Here is a 15,806-nt window from a genome sequence, read left to right as displayed (position 1 = left end):
ACTTCTGCTGCATGGATTTGTAGTCACACACACACACCACCACCCCCACCTGACCCCCGCCCCCCCCCCCCACACACTACCCCACTTAATCCCCCACACACATATACACTACCTCAACACACACAAACTACTCCACTTGAGCCCCCTTCACACACACTATCACAGCTGACCCTCCACACACTAGCCCCACCTGACCTCCCTACACACACTACTCCCCACACACACACACTATCCCACCCCACACACTACCCCCACCTGACCCCCCCACACACACAACCCCCCGACCCCCACACACACACACTATCCCAGCCGACCCTCCACATACACACTACCCCCACGCCCCCCCCCCCCACACACACACACACTATCCCACTTGACCCATAAACACGCACCATACCACCTAAAACCCCTGCCAGCACCCACATACACTGCCCCACCTGAAAGATGGGAGGATGGTGGAGTTTAGCTGCCAGGAAAGCTGAGTGACCAACAATATGGCCGCCACTTTGCTTGCAGAGGCAGAGCAGAAGTGTGGGGGTGTTGCGGCCAGCCATGCTACACATGTGCACCACGGCCGGCCACAGCGGCCCCACGCTCCTGCTCCGCATCGATTGGAGATGCTATATTTGCACGTCCGTTGTTCTGTTCGCAATTGCGGCCCACACTCCTCCCCACACTTATCCACTCGCTGACAGCGCATGTAATAACCACAGCAGTGAGCGGTGAATGAAGAGCAAGCAAGTGCTGACCTGACAGGTCAGCCCTTGCTTGCTCCCACTGATTGGCCAGTGTAATAGGCCCTAAAAGCTCTCAAGTGAAACAATGTGTCCACTGCCTTCCTCTTACTAGAGTAATGTGATTAAATAGACCAGAATGGGGTCAAATACAAAAAGCTTATAGGATATAATTATTGACAATATAAACCTCTTACCAGTTTTAATGTGTCTTCCTCCCAAAGTAGTCTCAGCATGGACTGTAGGTGAAGCTCCTGCTCACTGGGGCCAGATGTTTGGGGGGGGGCATCAACCTCTTCAGGTTCACCTTCTTCCTGTAGGAGAAGGGCTGCTCCTTTAACCATAACAAAGCTCTGCCTGTAACGGAACAATGAAAGAAACTGAAGGAGGGTGATAAGGGAGATAAGAGGCTAAAGACCACAAAAGACAAAAAAATTCTCTCTCACCGTCTTTGCATTCGCTTCCTCCTGCTCTTTTCATCATCCTGATAAAAAAAAATTATTAAAAAAGACAATAAACAACCAAGATTCAGAAGTTACGCCTAAAGATTTCTTTTGTAACTTATAGCACTGGTTTGGCACACCAAGGCCCTTAAACTTGAGTCTTCCTTTTTTTAGTATGTTGTTTGTATGACTATTAATACATAGCAATAATAGATAGAAGAGGCAAAAAAACAAACAAAAAAAAAACAGTTCGATACCAGGATTTCCTGGTAATCAATAATTTATGTTAAGCTCTGCAATAGCGCAGCTTAACATAGAGAATAGTGTAGAGAACATGACAGCTGCCCTGCCAGTGTACCACCCCCACGTCACCTCTTTGGTCCGCCCACCTTACTCCACAGCAGAACCTTCATCTGACTCAGCTCTTGCTCCATGCTGCCCGATCCCGGTGTTGCCCCCCCCCTGCTGTGCTGTTACTCCCAGCCCCCACACAACTTCTCACAATTGCCCCCCCCAACCAGGAGGGGAATGTATGTGCCCAGGGTGAGAGGGGGAGGAGGATATGCCAGGTGTGTGCCCAGGCAGAGTGGGAGCGGGAGGAGGGTATACCAGGTATGTGCCCTCCTGCCCCTGTCAACCCCATATGCCTCTCTGCCCTGCCTCTCTCAATCCTCGTCTGGTAAACACAATGTCATGTGATGTCAGAGCAGGTAGTCACAAGAGACAGCACACACAGCTCTGCTACATGTTACTGTATGAGTGATGCAATAAAACTGCTGTCTACTACAACTCCCAGTCTGCATGCTGAAACCTGTAGCTTTGCAACACCTGGAAAGCAACAGGTTAGAAACTACTAAAAACAGAGAGAGGGCCCCTATAGACAGTGTTAGGCAAAGAAAGGACCTTTATAATCTGTGCCAGCTAGAGTGAAAGGGCCCCCATACACCATGTCTTAGGCTGCCTGCAAGGATAAAAAAAAAACTTCAGTTTATTCAGCATTAAAAAAAAATACAAAACACCAGGCTCACTGCCAAACATGAGAACAGTGCACGCCGCAATAGATTCCCTCAGCAGACAGGAGTATAGGGACCTCCTACAAGTATGACATAACCGTCAATCACCTGGGCATATCCATTTGACATCAAACATGACTGCATTCGGTCCAAGTTTTCAGCCAATATATAATACATGGTTCCTTTGGGCCTATAGCCATGATTTTGACGTATGTAAGGTATACATGTGACTTTCTCCAATCAAAGTTTGATCATTCCAAATATTAATTGTGACAAGGTTTTCTTTGACACATAATTTTCACTTTGAACTCTATTCTTCTTAAGTAACTCCTTGCCAGCCCAGGAATGTGTGTGAGGGTCAGAGGTATGAATCTGTGTCCTTAGTGTAGAACATTATCTGGGTGCCACACCAACTATTTACAGGAGAGGAGTCTTTAAAGATTCAGAGATCTACCACCCTGTCAGAACAAATGTGGTGATAGAAATGCAGTAACTATAACTATCTGTGAAATACTAAGGAAATCCTCAAAACATGACCTGTTGATCCTTGAGGAACACTGCAATAGAGAACTTCTACGAGCAATACCAGAATTGCTCATAAAGATCAATGCAATAGATAAGTACTGCATTGTTTCATTAAATCAGGGCACAAATGCCTCAGCCTACTGCAGACAAGCTGAAGCAATCGCTGATGTCAGGGGAGCTGATCTGGTCACCAGATCACCAATAAAAAGGTATGCTTAAGGCCATTTAAATTCTGCTGTGATTTTTTACAGCCACATTCTGAATGGTTAAATAGCACAGACGAATGCTCCGTGATGGCTATAATCTGCGTCCCCCAGCTCCTGATTTTATGATTATTTCTTTTTAAAGCCATAGGTGTTAACAAACACAGAATTATAAAATTAAAAACATGATATGTAAATAAGGCAAATGGAGACTGGTACATAGGGATAGAGGACCCTGCCCATGTGCGCTTACAATTTACAAGTTAAGGGGAGGAAGACAGAAGGTAAGGAAACAGCTAGTCAGCGTACCTGTGCGTGCCATATACAGGCTGCACTGTGCTGGGGAGGATTTACAGCACACTATTATACATGGGGAAGGTTTACAAGGTGAGCAGAAAGATCACATCAAGGATTTCATCCCAAAAGCAGTAAATTGATTATGATGACTTATTGATCGATAGTAGTACAGTATAGTACCCATTGATTTGAATGGACCCTTATACACATTCATAATTTTACTAATCTGTAAATGGGCTGCAATTCTTGCGATCACCTATTACTATGAATGGATCCCTGCAATTGCGGACGACTATGGATGCATATCCATAGTAGCTGTGGACATCACTATAGATGTGTGAATGTGGCCTTAGGGCTGAATTAGATTAGCCCGTCCCCTCTCACTTGCTTACCAATCCTATACACACACAGCCATAAACGTGCGTGTGGGGTTGCACAGAGCCCGTTAGTAGTGATGAGCGAATACTGTTCGATCGAATAGATATTAGATCTAACAGTAAGGTATTTGATCGAATATTATCACTACTCGTTAGCAATGTCTATGCAGCCCTTGATGTATATAGAAAATAATAAAGATGAATATTCTACAGGCTCCCCCTGGTGTCCTTCTGCCTGATCCCCACTGACTGCAGCCACCGCTGCTGCTGACACTTTTGAACCAGTCTCTGAAGTGACAGGCCGCTCAGCCAATCACTGACCAAGACAGGACAGCTCCACGGCAGGTGATTGCAGAGACAAGTTCAGAATAGTCAAGAGCGGCTGAGGTGAGCGAGGAACATCGCAGGAGCGTGGAGAGGTAAGTATATATCTTTACTATTTTCTTTACCCTTTCATCGGCCATTGGCCACGCATCACCAATCACACAGAGTGATGTACTTTGATTTTTGTACATGCTGAAAGACAACGATCAGCCGATTATAGCCTCCTCAGCTGTTTTTATTAAAAAGGGCGAAATGTGACCAATTATGCTTGATTCGGTAGATAATTGCCCCATGTAAAAGGGGCCTTATGAACCTTTACACTGCCGATAATCAGCCCGTTTAAAAGTGAAGGCGATCAGTTGAGGTCTGGGAAAATACCCGATCCTGAGCTTATCGCATTTCTTCCTGTGTAAATAGGGAATGTGCGGCTTATAGCAAAGGGAAACTTCATATATCAGTGATGTCAGTTTCTAGATCACACATGCAGTGTAAAAATACATGCGCTGCTGTGTGCACGGATACGGATATTTAAACCCTTAATGACCACGATATGCCTTTTCACGAAGGTCACTACTGGGCTTTATTCCGATACATACGGAGGATCCTCCACTCTGGGTAGTTTAACCCATTAAATGCCGCTGTTAAATCATGACAGCGGCATCTGATGGGTTCCGAGGGCCGCGGGGCATACTCACGTGATCACGAAGTCCCGCAGCGCCGTCCAGTCCCCCGATTGTCACCCCTGAAGGCACCCGGGCTTACCATGGATATGCCTGTCTGACATATACAATACACTGCACTACAGTAGTAGTGCAGTGTATTGTATTAGTGATCATAATCACTGATTAGTATTACACTTGTGTACAGCAATGTACACTAGTGTAAAAGTGAAAAAAGTACACCAAAACCCACCCCCAGCCCCCCCATAATAAAAATGCATTACATTCCCTATACACAATAAACCTTACATAAAACAGATCAAAAACACAAATCCCATACAGGTTTGGTATCGCCACGTCCTAACGACCCAATGTTTAAAACTATATCAATAATTATCTCGCACGACATGTGGTAAAATAAAATAAAATTAAAGAAAACAGTACCAGAATAACTGTATTTTATCAATCGGCTTTAGAAAATACGTCATAAAAGAGATCAAAAAGTCATATATATGTAAAACTTGGAATCAATAGAAAATACACACCTTCCCGCAAAAAATAAGCCCAAAACCAGCTCTGTCGCGCAAAAGATAACGCTATGGATCTTGCAAGAAATATGGTTTCTATTGCGCCAAAGTGGTAAAGGTAAAAATTTGGTATCACCGTAACCATAGTGACCCAGAGAATACATTTATTATGTTATTCGTGATTGCTGATACTGATTTTTACAGCAGTCACTGATGAGCTCTTTTCTGCTGCCATCAGCTTTATACAGCGATGGCACAGAAAAGTGCAGTGGCCCCGGTAAGGCCCGCAGCTCATTCCTCTCAGCTACCGGAGGTAACGGGCATTGCCGGCTCAGCTGAACCCTTTCATCTTTTCTCACCATGAATCAATGCTGAGAGGAGATGAAAACATGTCCCCCCCTCCCCCGCCCCCAGGATTAACCCTAATGACCTGGTCACTGACCCTCCCGGGCGGCCATCTGATCCAGGATGGCTGCGGCCATCACTGTGAACAGACTCTGTTTACAGTGATAGATTCCTAAAAATAACCAAAGCCCCATTCTCTCCACCACCGGAGGTGGCAGAGAACATGGGGTAATGATAAGGGACCACCCAGTGTAGTCCCGGTATAAGTGATCAGCGGTATATACTATATACCGCTGATCGCTTGTCCAAATGCTGCTGGCACTTTTTATCCCCTGTCACCAAAGTCAAGTGCCTTGGATTATAACTACCCCGGATTACTCATAACCACTCCAGTTTATCTGTAAAATTGGAGTCGATACTTATAACAAATCTTTATGAAAAAAAACAAAATAGCGTGAAAAATTGTGAAAAAATGCATTTTTCCAACTTTAAAACTTTTCTGCTTATACAGAAAATGGTTATATCACATAAATTATATATTAAATAGCATTAGCAACATGTCTATTTTATGTTGGCGGCATTTATTAAACTATCTTTCATTTTTTTAAACAATAGAAAGCGTAAAACATTAGCAGCAAATTTCCAAATTTTCGGTAAAATTTCAAAATCAGATATTTTTAGGGACCTGTTTAGGTTTAAAGTGTATTTGAGGGGACTGTGTGTTAGAAAGCCCCACAAAGCACCCCATTTCAGAAACTGCACCCCCCAAAATCTGCAAAAGCACATCCAGAAAGTTTTTTAACCCTTTAGGGGAGTCACAGAAATAAAAGCTAAGTGTGTAAGAAATGTGAAAATTTTTATTTTTTGTGCAGAGATTTTATTGTAATCCAATATTTTTCATAATTATGACCCTATTACCAGAGAAATGCACCCCAATAATTATTGCCCCGTTTCTGCAGTTTATAGAAATACCCCATATGTGGCCCTATTGCGCTATTTGACGCAACCACAAGCCTCAGATACAAAGGAGCGCCTAGTGAATTTCAATGGCTCCATTATATTTGGTCATTTCTGACTGTACCACTTCAGGTTGGCAGAGGCTCTGGGGTGCCAAAACCTAAAAAACACCCCTAAAGGGACACCATTTAGAAAACTACACCCCTCAAGGAATATAACAAGGGGTGCGGTGAGCATTTGGACCCCACAGGTGCTTCACAGATTTTCCGAACAATGTGGCGTGAAAAAAGACAAAAGTATTTTTTACACTAAAACGTTGTTCTAGCCTTCAATTTTTCATTTTCACAAAGGGATGAGGAAAAAAAGACACAAAATGTGTAGCGCAGTTTCTCCCGAGTACGGAAATAGCCCACATGTGGACATAAAGTGCCAAGCGGGCGCAGGACAAGCCTCCAAAGGGAAGGAGCGTTTGGAAGCTGGATTTCACTGGAATGGATTTCAATGGCCACATCGCATTTACAGAGCCCTCGTGCTGCCAAAACACTGGAAACCCCCCACAAGTGACCCCATTCTGGAAACGACACCCCTCAAGGAATCTAACAAGGGGGGCAGTGAGCATATGAACCCCACTGGTGACGGGCACAAATGTGGAACAATGTGACGTGAAAGTGAAAAATTTCATTTTTTCACTTTCATGGCACAAATGTGCCCGTCATCAAGGGGTCCATTTGCTCACTACACCCCTTGTTAGATTCCTTGAGGGGTGTAGTTTCCATAATGGGGTCACTTGTGGGGGGTTTCCACTGTCTTGGCAGCACAAGGGCTCTGTAAATGCGACATGGCGTTCATCATCCATTCTAGCCAAATCCAACCTCTAAAATCCAAATGGCGCTCCTTCCCTTCGGAGGCTTGCCCTGCACCCACATGGCGCTTTATGTCCACATGTGGGGTATTTACGGACTCGGGGGAAATTGCTCTACACATTTTGTGTTTTTTTTTCTCTTTTAACCCCTTGTGAAAATGATAAATTCAAGGCTAGACCAACATTATAGTGTAAAAAATGTAATATTTCATTTTCACGCCACATTGTTCCACATTTGTGCCCGTCACCAGTGGGGTCCATATGCTCACTACACCCCTTGTTACATTCCTTGAGGGGTGTAGTTTCCATAATGGGGTCACTTGTGGGGGGTTTCAACTGTCTTGGCAACACAGGGGCCTTTTAAATGCAACATGGCCCCTTGAAATCCAATCCAGCCAAATCCAGCCTCAAAAAACCAAATGGCGCTCCTTCCTTTTGGAGGCTTACCCTGCACCCGCATGGCGCTTTATGTCCACATGTGGGGTATTTCCGTACTCAGGAGAAATTGCGCTACACATTTAGTGTTTTTTTTTACCTTTTAGCCCCTTGTGAAAATGAAAAAATCATGACAAGATTAATGATTTAGAGTAAAAATTTTCAAAAAATTACACTAAATGTTGGTCTAGCCTTGATTTTTTTCCATTTCCACAAGGGGTTAAAAAAGAAAATGAACACAAAACGTGTAGGGTAATTTCCCCTGAGTACGAAAATACCCCACATGTGGACATAATGTGCCATATGGGCACAGGGCAAGCCACCAAAGGGACAGAGCGCCATTTAGAGGCTTGAATGGAGGATGGAGGCCATGTCGCAATTACAAAGCTCCTGTGCTGCCAGGACAGTAGAAACCCCCCACAAGTGACCCCATTCTGGAAATTACACCCCATAAGGAATCTAACGAGGGGTGCAGTGAGCATATGGACCCCACTGGTGACGGGCACATGTGTAGAACATGTGCCGTGAAAATAAAAAATACCATTTTTTTCATTTTCACGTCCCAAATGTGGCCGTCACCAGGGGGCCATATACCCGCTGCCCCCCTTGTTAGATTCCTTATGGGGTGTAGTTTCCAGAATGGGGTCACTTGTGGGGGGTTTCTACTGTCCTGGCCGCACAGAGGCTTTGTAATTGCATCATGGCATCCTCTAATGGGAATGGCGGCCATACCTACTTAGCTGGGGAAAAGGGACAATTCTAATTTATTTGGGGGTATTAGGCCAATTATTAGTTTATAAGGTTGGAAATGACAGGTGTCCATCAAACTCAACCTGTGTTGATCCAGAGGAAGGCAAAAAACCCTCGTGAGGCACACGACAGTAGCCTCATCACAGGGAAAAAATTCCTTCCCGACTCCATAATGGCGATCAGAATAATCCCTGGACTAACGTGACCCCTGAAATAGGAATAAGGGACAGAATTTAGATAATGTAGAACCCCAATGACGTGTAGTACGCCTCGGAGCGATCCAGTATGCAGAGGCCGGGGGGATCAGGACAGGTGTCACACTGGAAAATGGCGTCCTTCCTGATCCCCCTGTTACGCCACACTCTGCACTTCTTCTGGGGTCTCCTGTTCTCCAGTGTGGGGGACGTCACCTGGAAAATGTTGCCCTGGTGCGATACGGGGTCCCACATATCCAGAAGCGCTGGGTCCGCTCCATGGCTGCTAAATATTAGGGCTCTATTACGGCTTCTGATATGTTCGGATCGTGCCGCAAGCTACAGTAGCTCAGGCAGCGAGGGAGCGGAAGAGGGGGTGCTGGTATAAAAGTTATCCCCGTACAGGTGGTGACCTTTATCCAGCAGTGGGAAGATCAGTTCCCGGACGATCTTCCCACTTGTTCCGAGGATGGGGGGGGAGGGGGCATCTGGGGGCTGCATTCGGGTGTCCCTTCCTTCATACACTCTAAGGGTACGTGCACACTGCGGAATGGCGAAGGATAACCCTTCGTGCATTCCGCAGTTGGCACCCACCGGCGGACTGATGCGGGCGCGCGTCTCTGTCCAACGTATTCATTCTTTGGACGGACGATGGAATCCGCCCGTGCATAACATGGAGTCTATGACACGGGTGGAGACGCGCGCCTGCATCAGTCCGCCGGCGGGTGCCAGCTGCGGAATGCACAAAGGTTTATCTTCGCCATTGCGCAGTGTGCACCTACCCTAAATCTGTAAGAGTACCCTGAGGTATGCTCACAGAGTTAGTAGAATTTTACGCTATACCGTGATCTCTTATTGGGACGGTACTGGCGGAAAAGACGTGTCTGGGAGGCAGCATACACTACGCTATCCCCCAGACACGTCACTGGATGATGAGGATGAATGGAGGAACGAAGGATCCCCCCCATTTATCCTCACTGGCTGTTTCGGTGTTGGAGGCAATAATAACGTATCCCTCTGACGCCGAAAAAACCCTGGGGGTCATCTTTATACGGGGACTAGTATATGGGGTATGTAGTGGTGTAGTGTCAAACTTTATTCAATGTAGTGTAGTGTGGTGTAATGTAGTGTTTTTTACGTGTTTTTTTACAGTAAGTATAAAAAAAAAAAAAACTACGCCAAAAATGGTGTTGCTGATGAATGCCGCACTTATGTGCGGCACTTATCAGCAGACCGTGGCAGTAGGATAGAGAAAAAAAACACCCTACGCCAAAAAGGAGGAGTTGCTGATTAGCAGCCCACTTTCGTGCGATGCTGATCAACACTCAGCGGCGATAGGGTGCGGAAAATAGAAAAAAAAAAATTTGAAAAAAAAAAAAAAAACTTTATTACATACTGAACATCCCTGTAGCTGCTGATAAGTGTATTACACATATCAGCCGCTAGAGGGCAGCAGAGCGGAAAACCCCGAAAACCCGACGCTGGAGCCGAAAATAGCCGAACGTGACGTCACGGAAGAAGCCGAAGACCCGAACGAGACCACGAGGACGCCGCGAACCCGGAAGACGCCGATCAGGACCCCGGGAAAGGTGAGTAATGTACGAATACCTGCTCTGGACCCCTCAGCTACCTAGCTGAGGGGTCCGGAGCAGGTATTTATAACTTTTGGGGACTTTGATCGCCGTGAACGGCCGGCCGGTAGCGGCCGGCCGTGAACGGCGATCGGGCCGGTGGCACCTGGCCACCATTACTTTTTACAGTAATGGCGGTCGGTGCCGTCCTCGGACAGCACCGACCGCCATTTTTTCCGATCGCCGCTATTGGCTGATCTGAACTGATAAGCCAATAGCGGCGATCGTCGGCATGGGGGGGGGTTAACAACCCCCCATGCCGAAAGGGAGAGATGGCCTGCAGTGTATTTCTGCAGGCCATCTCTCCCGATCGCATGCGGCCGGTCCGCGGCGCCCTCTTAAAGGACCCGCGTACCGGTACGTCATGGGTCCATAAGTGACAGTGATCCATGACGTACCGGTACGACATGGGTCCTTAAGAGGTTAAAAAAATTACATTTTTCCATTTTTACGGTCTAATTTTGAATTACTTTCCTCTAATACCTGTGGGGTCAAAATGCTCACCACACCCCAATATAAATTCTTTAGAGGGGTTTACTTTCCAAGGGTAACTTTTGGGGGGTTCTATTCTGCTGAAAATCTGCCTTCAGGAGACTGCACCTGGATTTCTGGTAAGTTCAGCTCTGTTTTACAGCATGATAACAAGAACAAAAATGAATGTAAATTGCAAACTTGCTTTATTTCACTTATACTGTTGTTTTAGATTTTGATAGTTATAACGACAGTGACACTTTGAAACGTAACTATTATTAGTAAAAACTATTGACATGTTATAGCAACATGTCAAAAGTGAGTATCAGTGTGGGCCCGGGTGTGCGCACTCTGCCCCTTATCCTCCGCTATAACGGCAGCCCTTCTGCCCTTATATTCTAGCAATCAGTGGGGTCTCACTGCCCCCCCCCCCAATACACACTTCTGATATGTCACTATGACATTTTTACAAGTTGTGTCACTATGACATTTTATAAGTTTTTACAAAAGATAGAAGTTACACTTTAAATAGGTGGGAATGATTTAAAACGATTAATAAACCATATTTTTTTTCCATATTAGTAGACGCTTCAGACTTTACAGAAATTACAGGTCTGCAAAAGTTCTGGATGCTCCCATAGACTTCTATGGGACAATCTGTGCCGCAATTAATGCCCACGCTACAGTTTGTCAGTAATTTTTGCGAATTGTGGATCCGTAATTATAAAAACAGTGGTGGAGATTTATCAAACATGGTGTAAAATGAAACTGGCTCAGTTGCCCTTAGCAACCAATCAAATTCCACCTTTCATTTTCCAAAGAGTCTGTGAGGAATGAAAAGTGGAATCTGATTGGTTGCTAGGGGCAACTGAGACAGTTTCACCATACACTATGTTTGAGAAATCTCCCCCAGTGTGAACAGCCCAATTGAATTCAATGAGCCTAAATTTGATCCGCAGTAATGGGCAAAATCACAGAACGTGTGAATAAAGCCAAAGGCATTTTTGCAGGCTGAGCCCTTAACCCCTTCCCATATCAGTCAGTACACTTACGTCCTGATGTGGGAGGGGGGTTCAGAGAGGACCCGCTCAGCGGCCTTGCTCTGAACCGCTGAGATCCCGGGTGCTATGTGTAGCCCAGGACCGCGGCTATTAGCAAGTGTGGTCTGATCGCCACGCCCGCTAATTATACGTTTAAATGCAGCTGTCAAAACTGACATTTAAATGTATGCTGTGCCCCATTCCCTGGTGTCTAGTGGGGGGAACTCCCCCCCCCCCCCCCCGCGATGCAATTGCAGAGGGGAGATCCCTTCGACTGAGCTGGGCGGGGCTCAGCGCTGCACTGATGCTGATCCCGGCTCGGCAATCTGTAGATCTGGGCTGTAGCAGACCAGGGTAATACAGCAATGACCTAATCAATAATTGCTGTATTAAGTATACTGCAGTGATCTCTATGGGAGATCGCTGCCGTAATACTGAAAGTCCCCCAGGGGGACTAAAAGTTAAAGTATACAGTACAAAAAAAAAAGTGTTTTTATTAATAAAAAAAAAATTCCCTTACCCTCCAAAATTGTGCATTTTTTTGTTAAATCAAATCCAGAAAAATTGTAATAAAAAGTGATAAAAAAAGTAGCATTTATGCAATCAAGGTACCAATAGAAAGAACAGATCATGGCGCAAAAAGTGACACCTCACACAGCCTTATAGATTAAAGTATAAAAGTGGTATAAGGCGGGGAATAGAGAAATTTAAAACACATTTTTTTTTTTTTTTTTTTTTTTTTTTAAAGCAGATGAAATAAAAGTTATATAAGGAACATATGAGGAACATATCTAACATGTCAGTTTTACGATAAATTGAATGGTGTAAACACGAAACCATTATTTGTGCAGTGAAATTGAAAAAAAAAAAAAGAATTTGTTTTCATTTGGGAGGGGCTAAATGAAAACAAATTCCTTTTTTTTCAATTTCACTGCACATTTTTTTTTCTGGTTTCATAGCATACTTTATGAAAAAATTAAGTCTGCCATTGTAAAGTACAATTAATGGCGCAAAAAATAAGGGCTTATGTGGGTCTGTAGGTAAAAAAAAAAATGTAAGCACTATGGCCTTTTAAACACGAGAATGAAAAAACAAAAACGAAAATTTGCCCAGTCCTGAAGGGGTTAAAAGGGCTTTTTGGGACTTAAGCCCCTATTACATGGGGTGACAGAGGATCAAACAAGCGGGTGGGGGTGGGGGTTGGGCTGCCCGAGTGATCGTAGAAGCAACGGCAGCAGATCGCTGCTATTAAAGCCGTTTGTCTTTCAACATGTTGAAAGACAAACAACAGCAACGAGCAGCCAACCTCATCCACGTCGGCTGATCGTTGCCTTCTATTACATGGGAAGATTATCGGCCATAACGGACGAATACAGACAATCGTTCCGTTTAATAGGGCCTTTAATGAACAGCGCAAGGCTCCCAGCCCAATTCACTTAGCAGTGCATTGCACCTAACCTCAGAGACTGAGTGTTGCCAACCCACTGCTCAGCAATTCATGCCCTGTTCATGGCCATAAATTATATAGTTCAGAAAAATATTTTCTCCAGTCAAGGACAATTCTTTCAACTTCTGTTGAACTCACTATTTTTGGTGGGATCAGCTTTTGGGGGACTGAAGGTCTGGGCAGTAAAATTTTAACAGACCTAACTCTTTTGTTCTGAAGATAAGTCACTGTCATAAACTCGGGAAACAGCTTACAGGCAATGTGTCGCCTAGATTTTCATCTATTCTTTATAGTCAAATATGTTGGTTTTCTTATCTGTACAAATTAGAGTTATAAAATAGAAACACTTATGGGGGCTGCCATCTTGCCTGAGCTGTTTTTAGCATGCTTTTACGGCCTTTGAAGAGGTCATTCAACAGGGAGCTGCTACTACCATATATTGATGCTATCTACTGGCCACATGTAGCAGCAATGCAGTAAAGATCACTTTACAGAAGCCTCTTCTTATCACCACAAACAGAACAGGAATTCAAAGTTTAGTTTAAGCCCCAGTGTCGCAAAAAACCTATCCAGCCCCCATCCTCGCCATACACAGGAACATTCATCACGGTCAAGTCATCCTGTGTTCTTTATAGGGAGGGGAGGGTTAAAGGGATCTACCACCCACAATATTTTCTGCAATGTTAACACCTTCCCTTACAGGCTAATTTCAGTTTTTTCCTCCTCGTGTTAAAAAGGCCATAGCGCTTGCATTACTTTTTTACCTAGAGACCCACATGAGCCCTTATTTATTTGTACCACCACCACCAGGTATGGTGAATAAAGTATATGGGGACCAGGGCTGGCTCCAGGTTTTTGTAGGCCCTTGGGCGACAGAGCCTCATTCATCCACTATGCACTCATCATCCACTAACATACACAAACACACATTACTGACACAGACACATTACTGACTGACTTACTGAGACACACATAGACACCGACTCACTGACACACACACATACAGCACTTAAAGCGACTCTGTACCCACAATCTGACCTGGAGGCAATGGAGCATTCCTAATGATGAAGAGGGTGGGGAGGAGGGACAGAGGAGTGGTGCAAAGTTAGGGCACATATACTCCCGTTTGGAACAGGGCTGCCTGTTTAAAAGTTGTTTTTTAGGAAAATAACTGCATCACCTGCTGAACGGACCCCAAGACAGATCTTGGATTAAAAGGTACAAGTGGTTTGGGGTGGTCAGATTGTGGGTATAGATACGCTTTAAGGTTCTTTTAAACGGGCCGATAGCAGCCCGATCAATAATTTAAACGGGAGGACCGGAAATGTGGACAGGTGAAGTAAACTGTTAAATAGTCAGCCATCGGCCGCCCGTTGCTATTACACGTAGAACACAGGAAGTGCCGTTTTTTTTTTTTTAAGAGTTTAAACATAGGAAGTCCCCTGAGAAGGCAGTGATGTAACTGAAGGACAAATTAAGCCATGACTCTCTGTATAGGTCAGACTTCATGTATTTAGTCTCTTTTTTTTTAACCAGCATAAAATTAAAAAAAAAAAAAAAAAAAAAAAAAAAGGATTCCTTCAGGAGACTGTAACTGGATTTCTTGTCATTATAACATGATCATTTTTTTAAAAAAATATTGGATGAATAGTGCAAGCTTTATAACACATGTACTGTTGATTTAGATTTTGAAATGTATAACGACAGGTACACTTTAAAGCATAACTGTCATGTTTTTTTTTATTGCAGAAATCCGTAGTATAAGCGGTTTTAAGAAACTCTGTAATAGGTTTTATCAGCCAAAAAAGCCTCCTTCTGTACTCAAGAAGCAATCTCCCTGCCTCCCCCCCTGACTTATTTGTGTATTATCAGGCAAATCCGTCTTCATTACAGAGAAGCCAGTGAAGACGGGCTCTGCTCTCTCCATTGTACGCCTATGAAGGGGGGAGGGGCCGAGGGAGATGAGGGAGCAGGAAGAGGTGACATGAAGGTCAGCTGTTTGTAGACTCTCTGGGCACCTAAAACGCAGGATTCAGGTTTCAGAAAGGTCAGTGCTTATCTATCAACTTACTGAGAAAAGATTAGAGAGTGTTGTGCTTTGCAGAAATCCTCCGTGCTCAGTCACTCCTAACAGCCCCTCCCCTCTCCATAGACACATAATGGACAGAGAAATCCTGCTTCTTTTGCAGTGAGGGTGGGGGCTGGGAGGTTGCTTTTTTAGTCCACAAGTTAACTCTTTCAGTACATAAAACCTATTACAGAGTTTCTTAAAATCGCTTGAACTGTTGATATTTAATGTTTTTAAAAAAAATGACCCTGAAATGACGGTTACGCTTTAAGAACAAAGCACTTTTTTTTCTTCACCAACAGACCCACATGATTATTTGTGCAGCCAGAATAATTAGTCAGCCTTACAACCCCTATTTATGCAAAACAATGTACAGCCAAAGATAGTTTTATGAGATAGTTTTTATGGCTACATAGCCCGATTATCAAAAGTGAGCATTTCTAGGAATGTTCCTTTACCCATTAATAGGCCCATGCAAAAAAGCATTCAGCTTAGGCAATCAAT

General features: G+C 44.4%; 1 protein-coding gene across 1 annotated transcript in view; it reads right to left on the bottom strand.

Annotated features, from left to right (window-relative positions):
* SSH3 (slingshot protein phosphatase 3) overlaps positions 1 to 15,806 on the bottom strand; it is a 120,273-nt gene that overhangs the window by 67,142 nt on the left and 37,325 nt on the right. The window contains exons 2-3 of the mRNA XM_069980779.1: positions 1,181 to 1,218; positions 932 to 1,091 (exon numbers count right to left, since the gene is read on the bottom strand). Coding sequence (XP_069836880.1) covers positions 932 to 1,091; positions 1,181 to 1,218 — 198 coding nt within the window. The remainder of the gene's footprint in view (positions 1 to 931; positions 1,092 to 1,180; positions 1,219 to 15,806) is intronic.

The sequence above is a fragment of the Dendropsophus ebraccatus genome, chromosome 8, assembly GCF_027789765.1.
Source record: "Dendropsophus ebraccatus isolate aDenEbr1 chromosome 8, aDenEbr1.pat, whole genome shotgun sequence".
Classification (NCBI taxonomy): Eukaryota; Metazoa; Chordata; class Amphibia; order Anura; family Hylidae; genus Dendropsophus; species Dendropsophus ebraccatus.
Note: the sequence above shows the minus strand (reverse complement) of the source record. Positions and strands in the feature narration are given on the sequence as shown.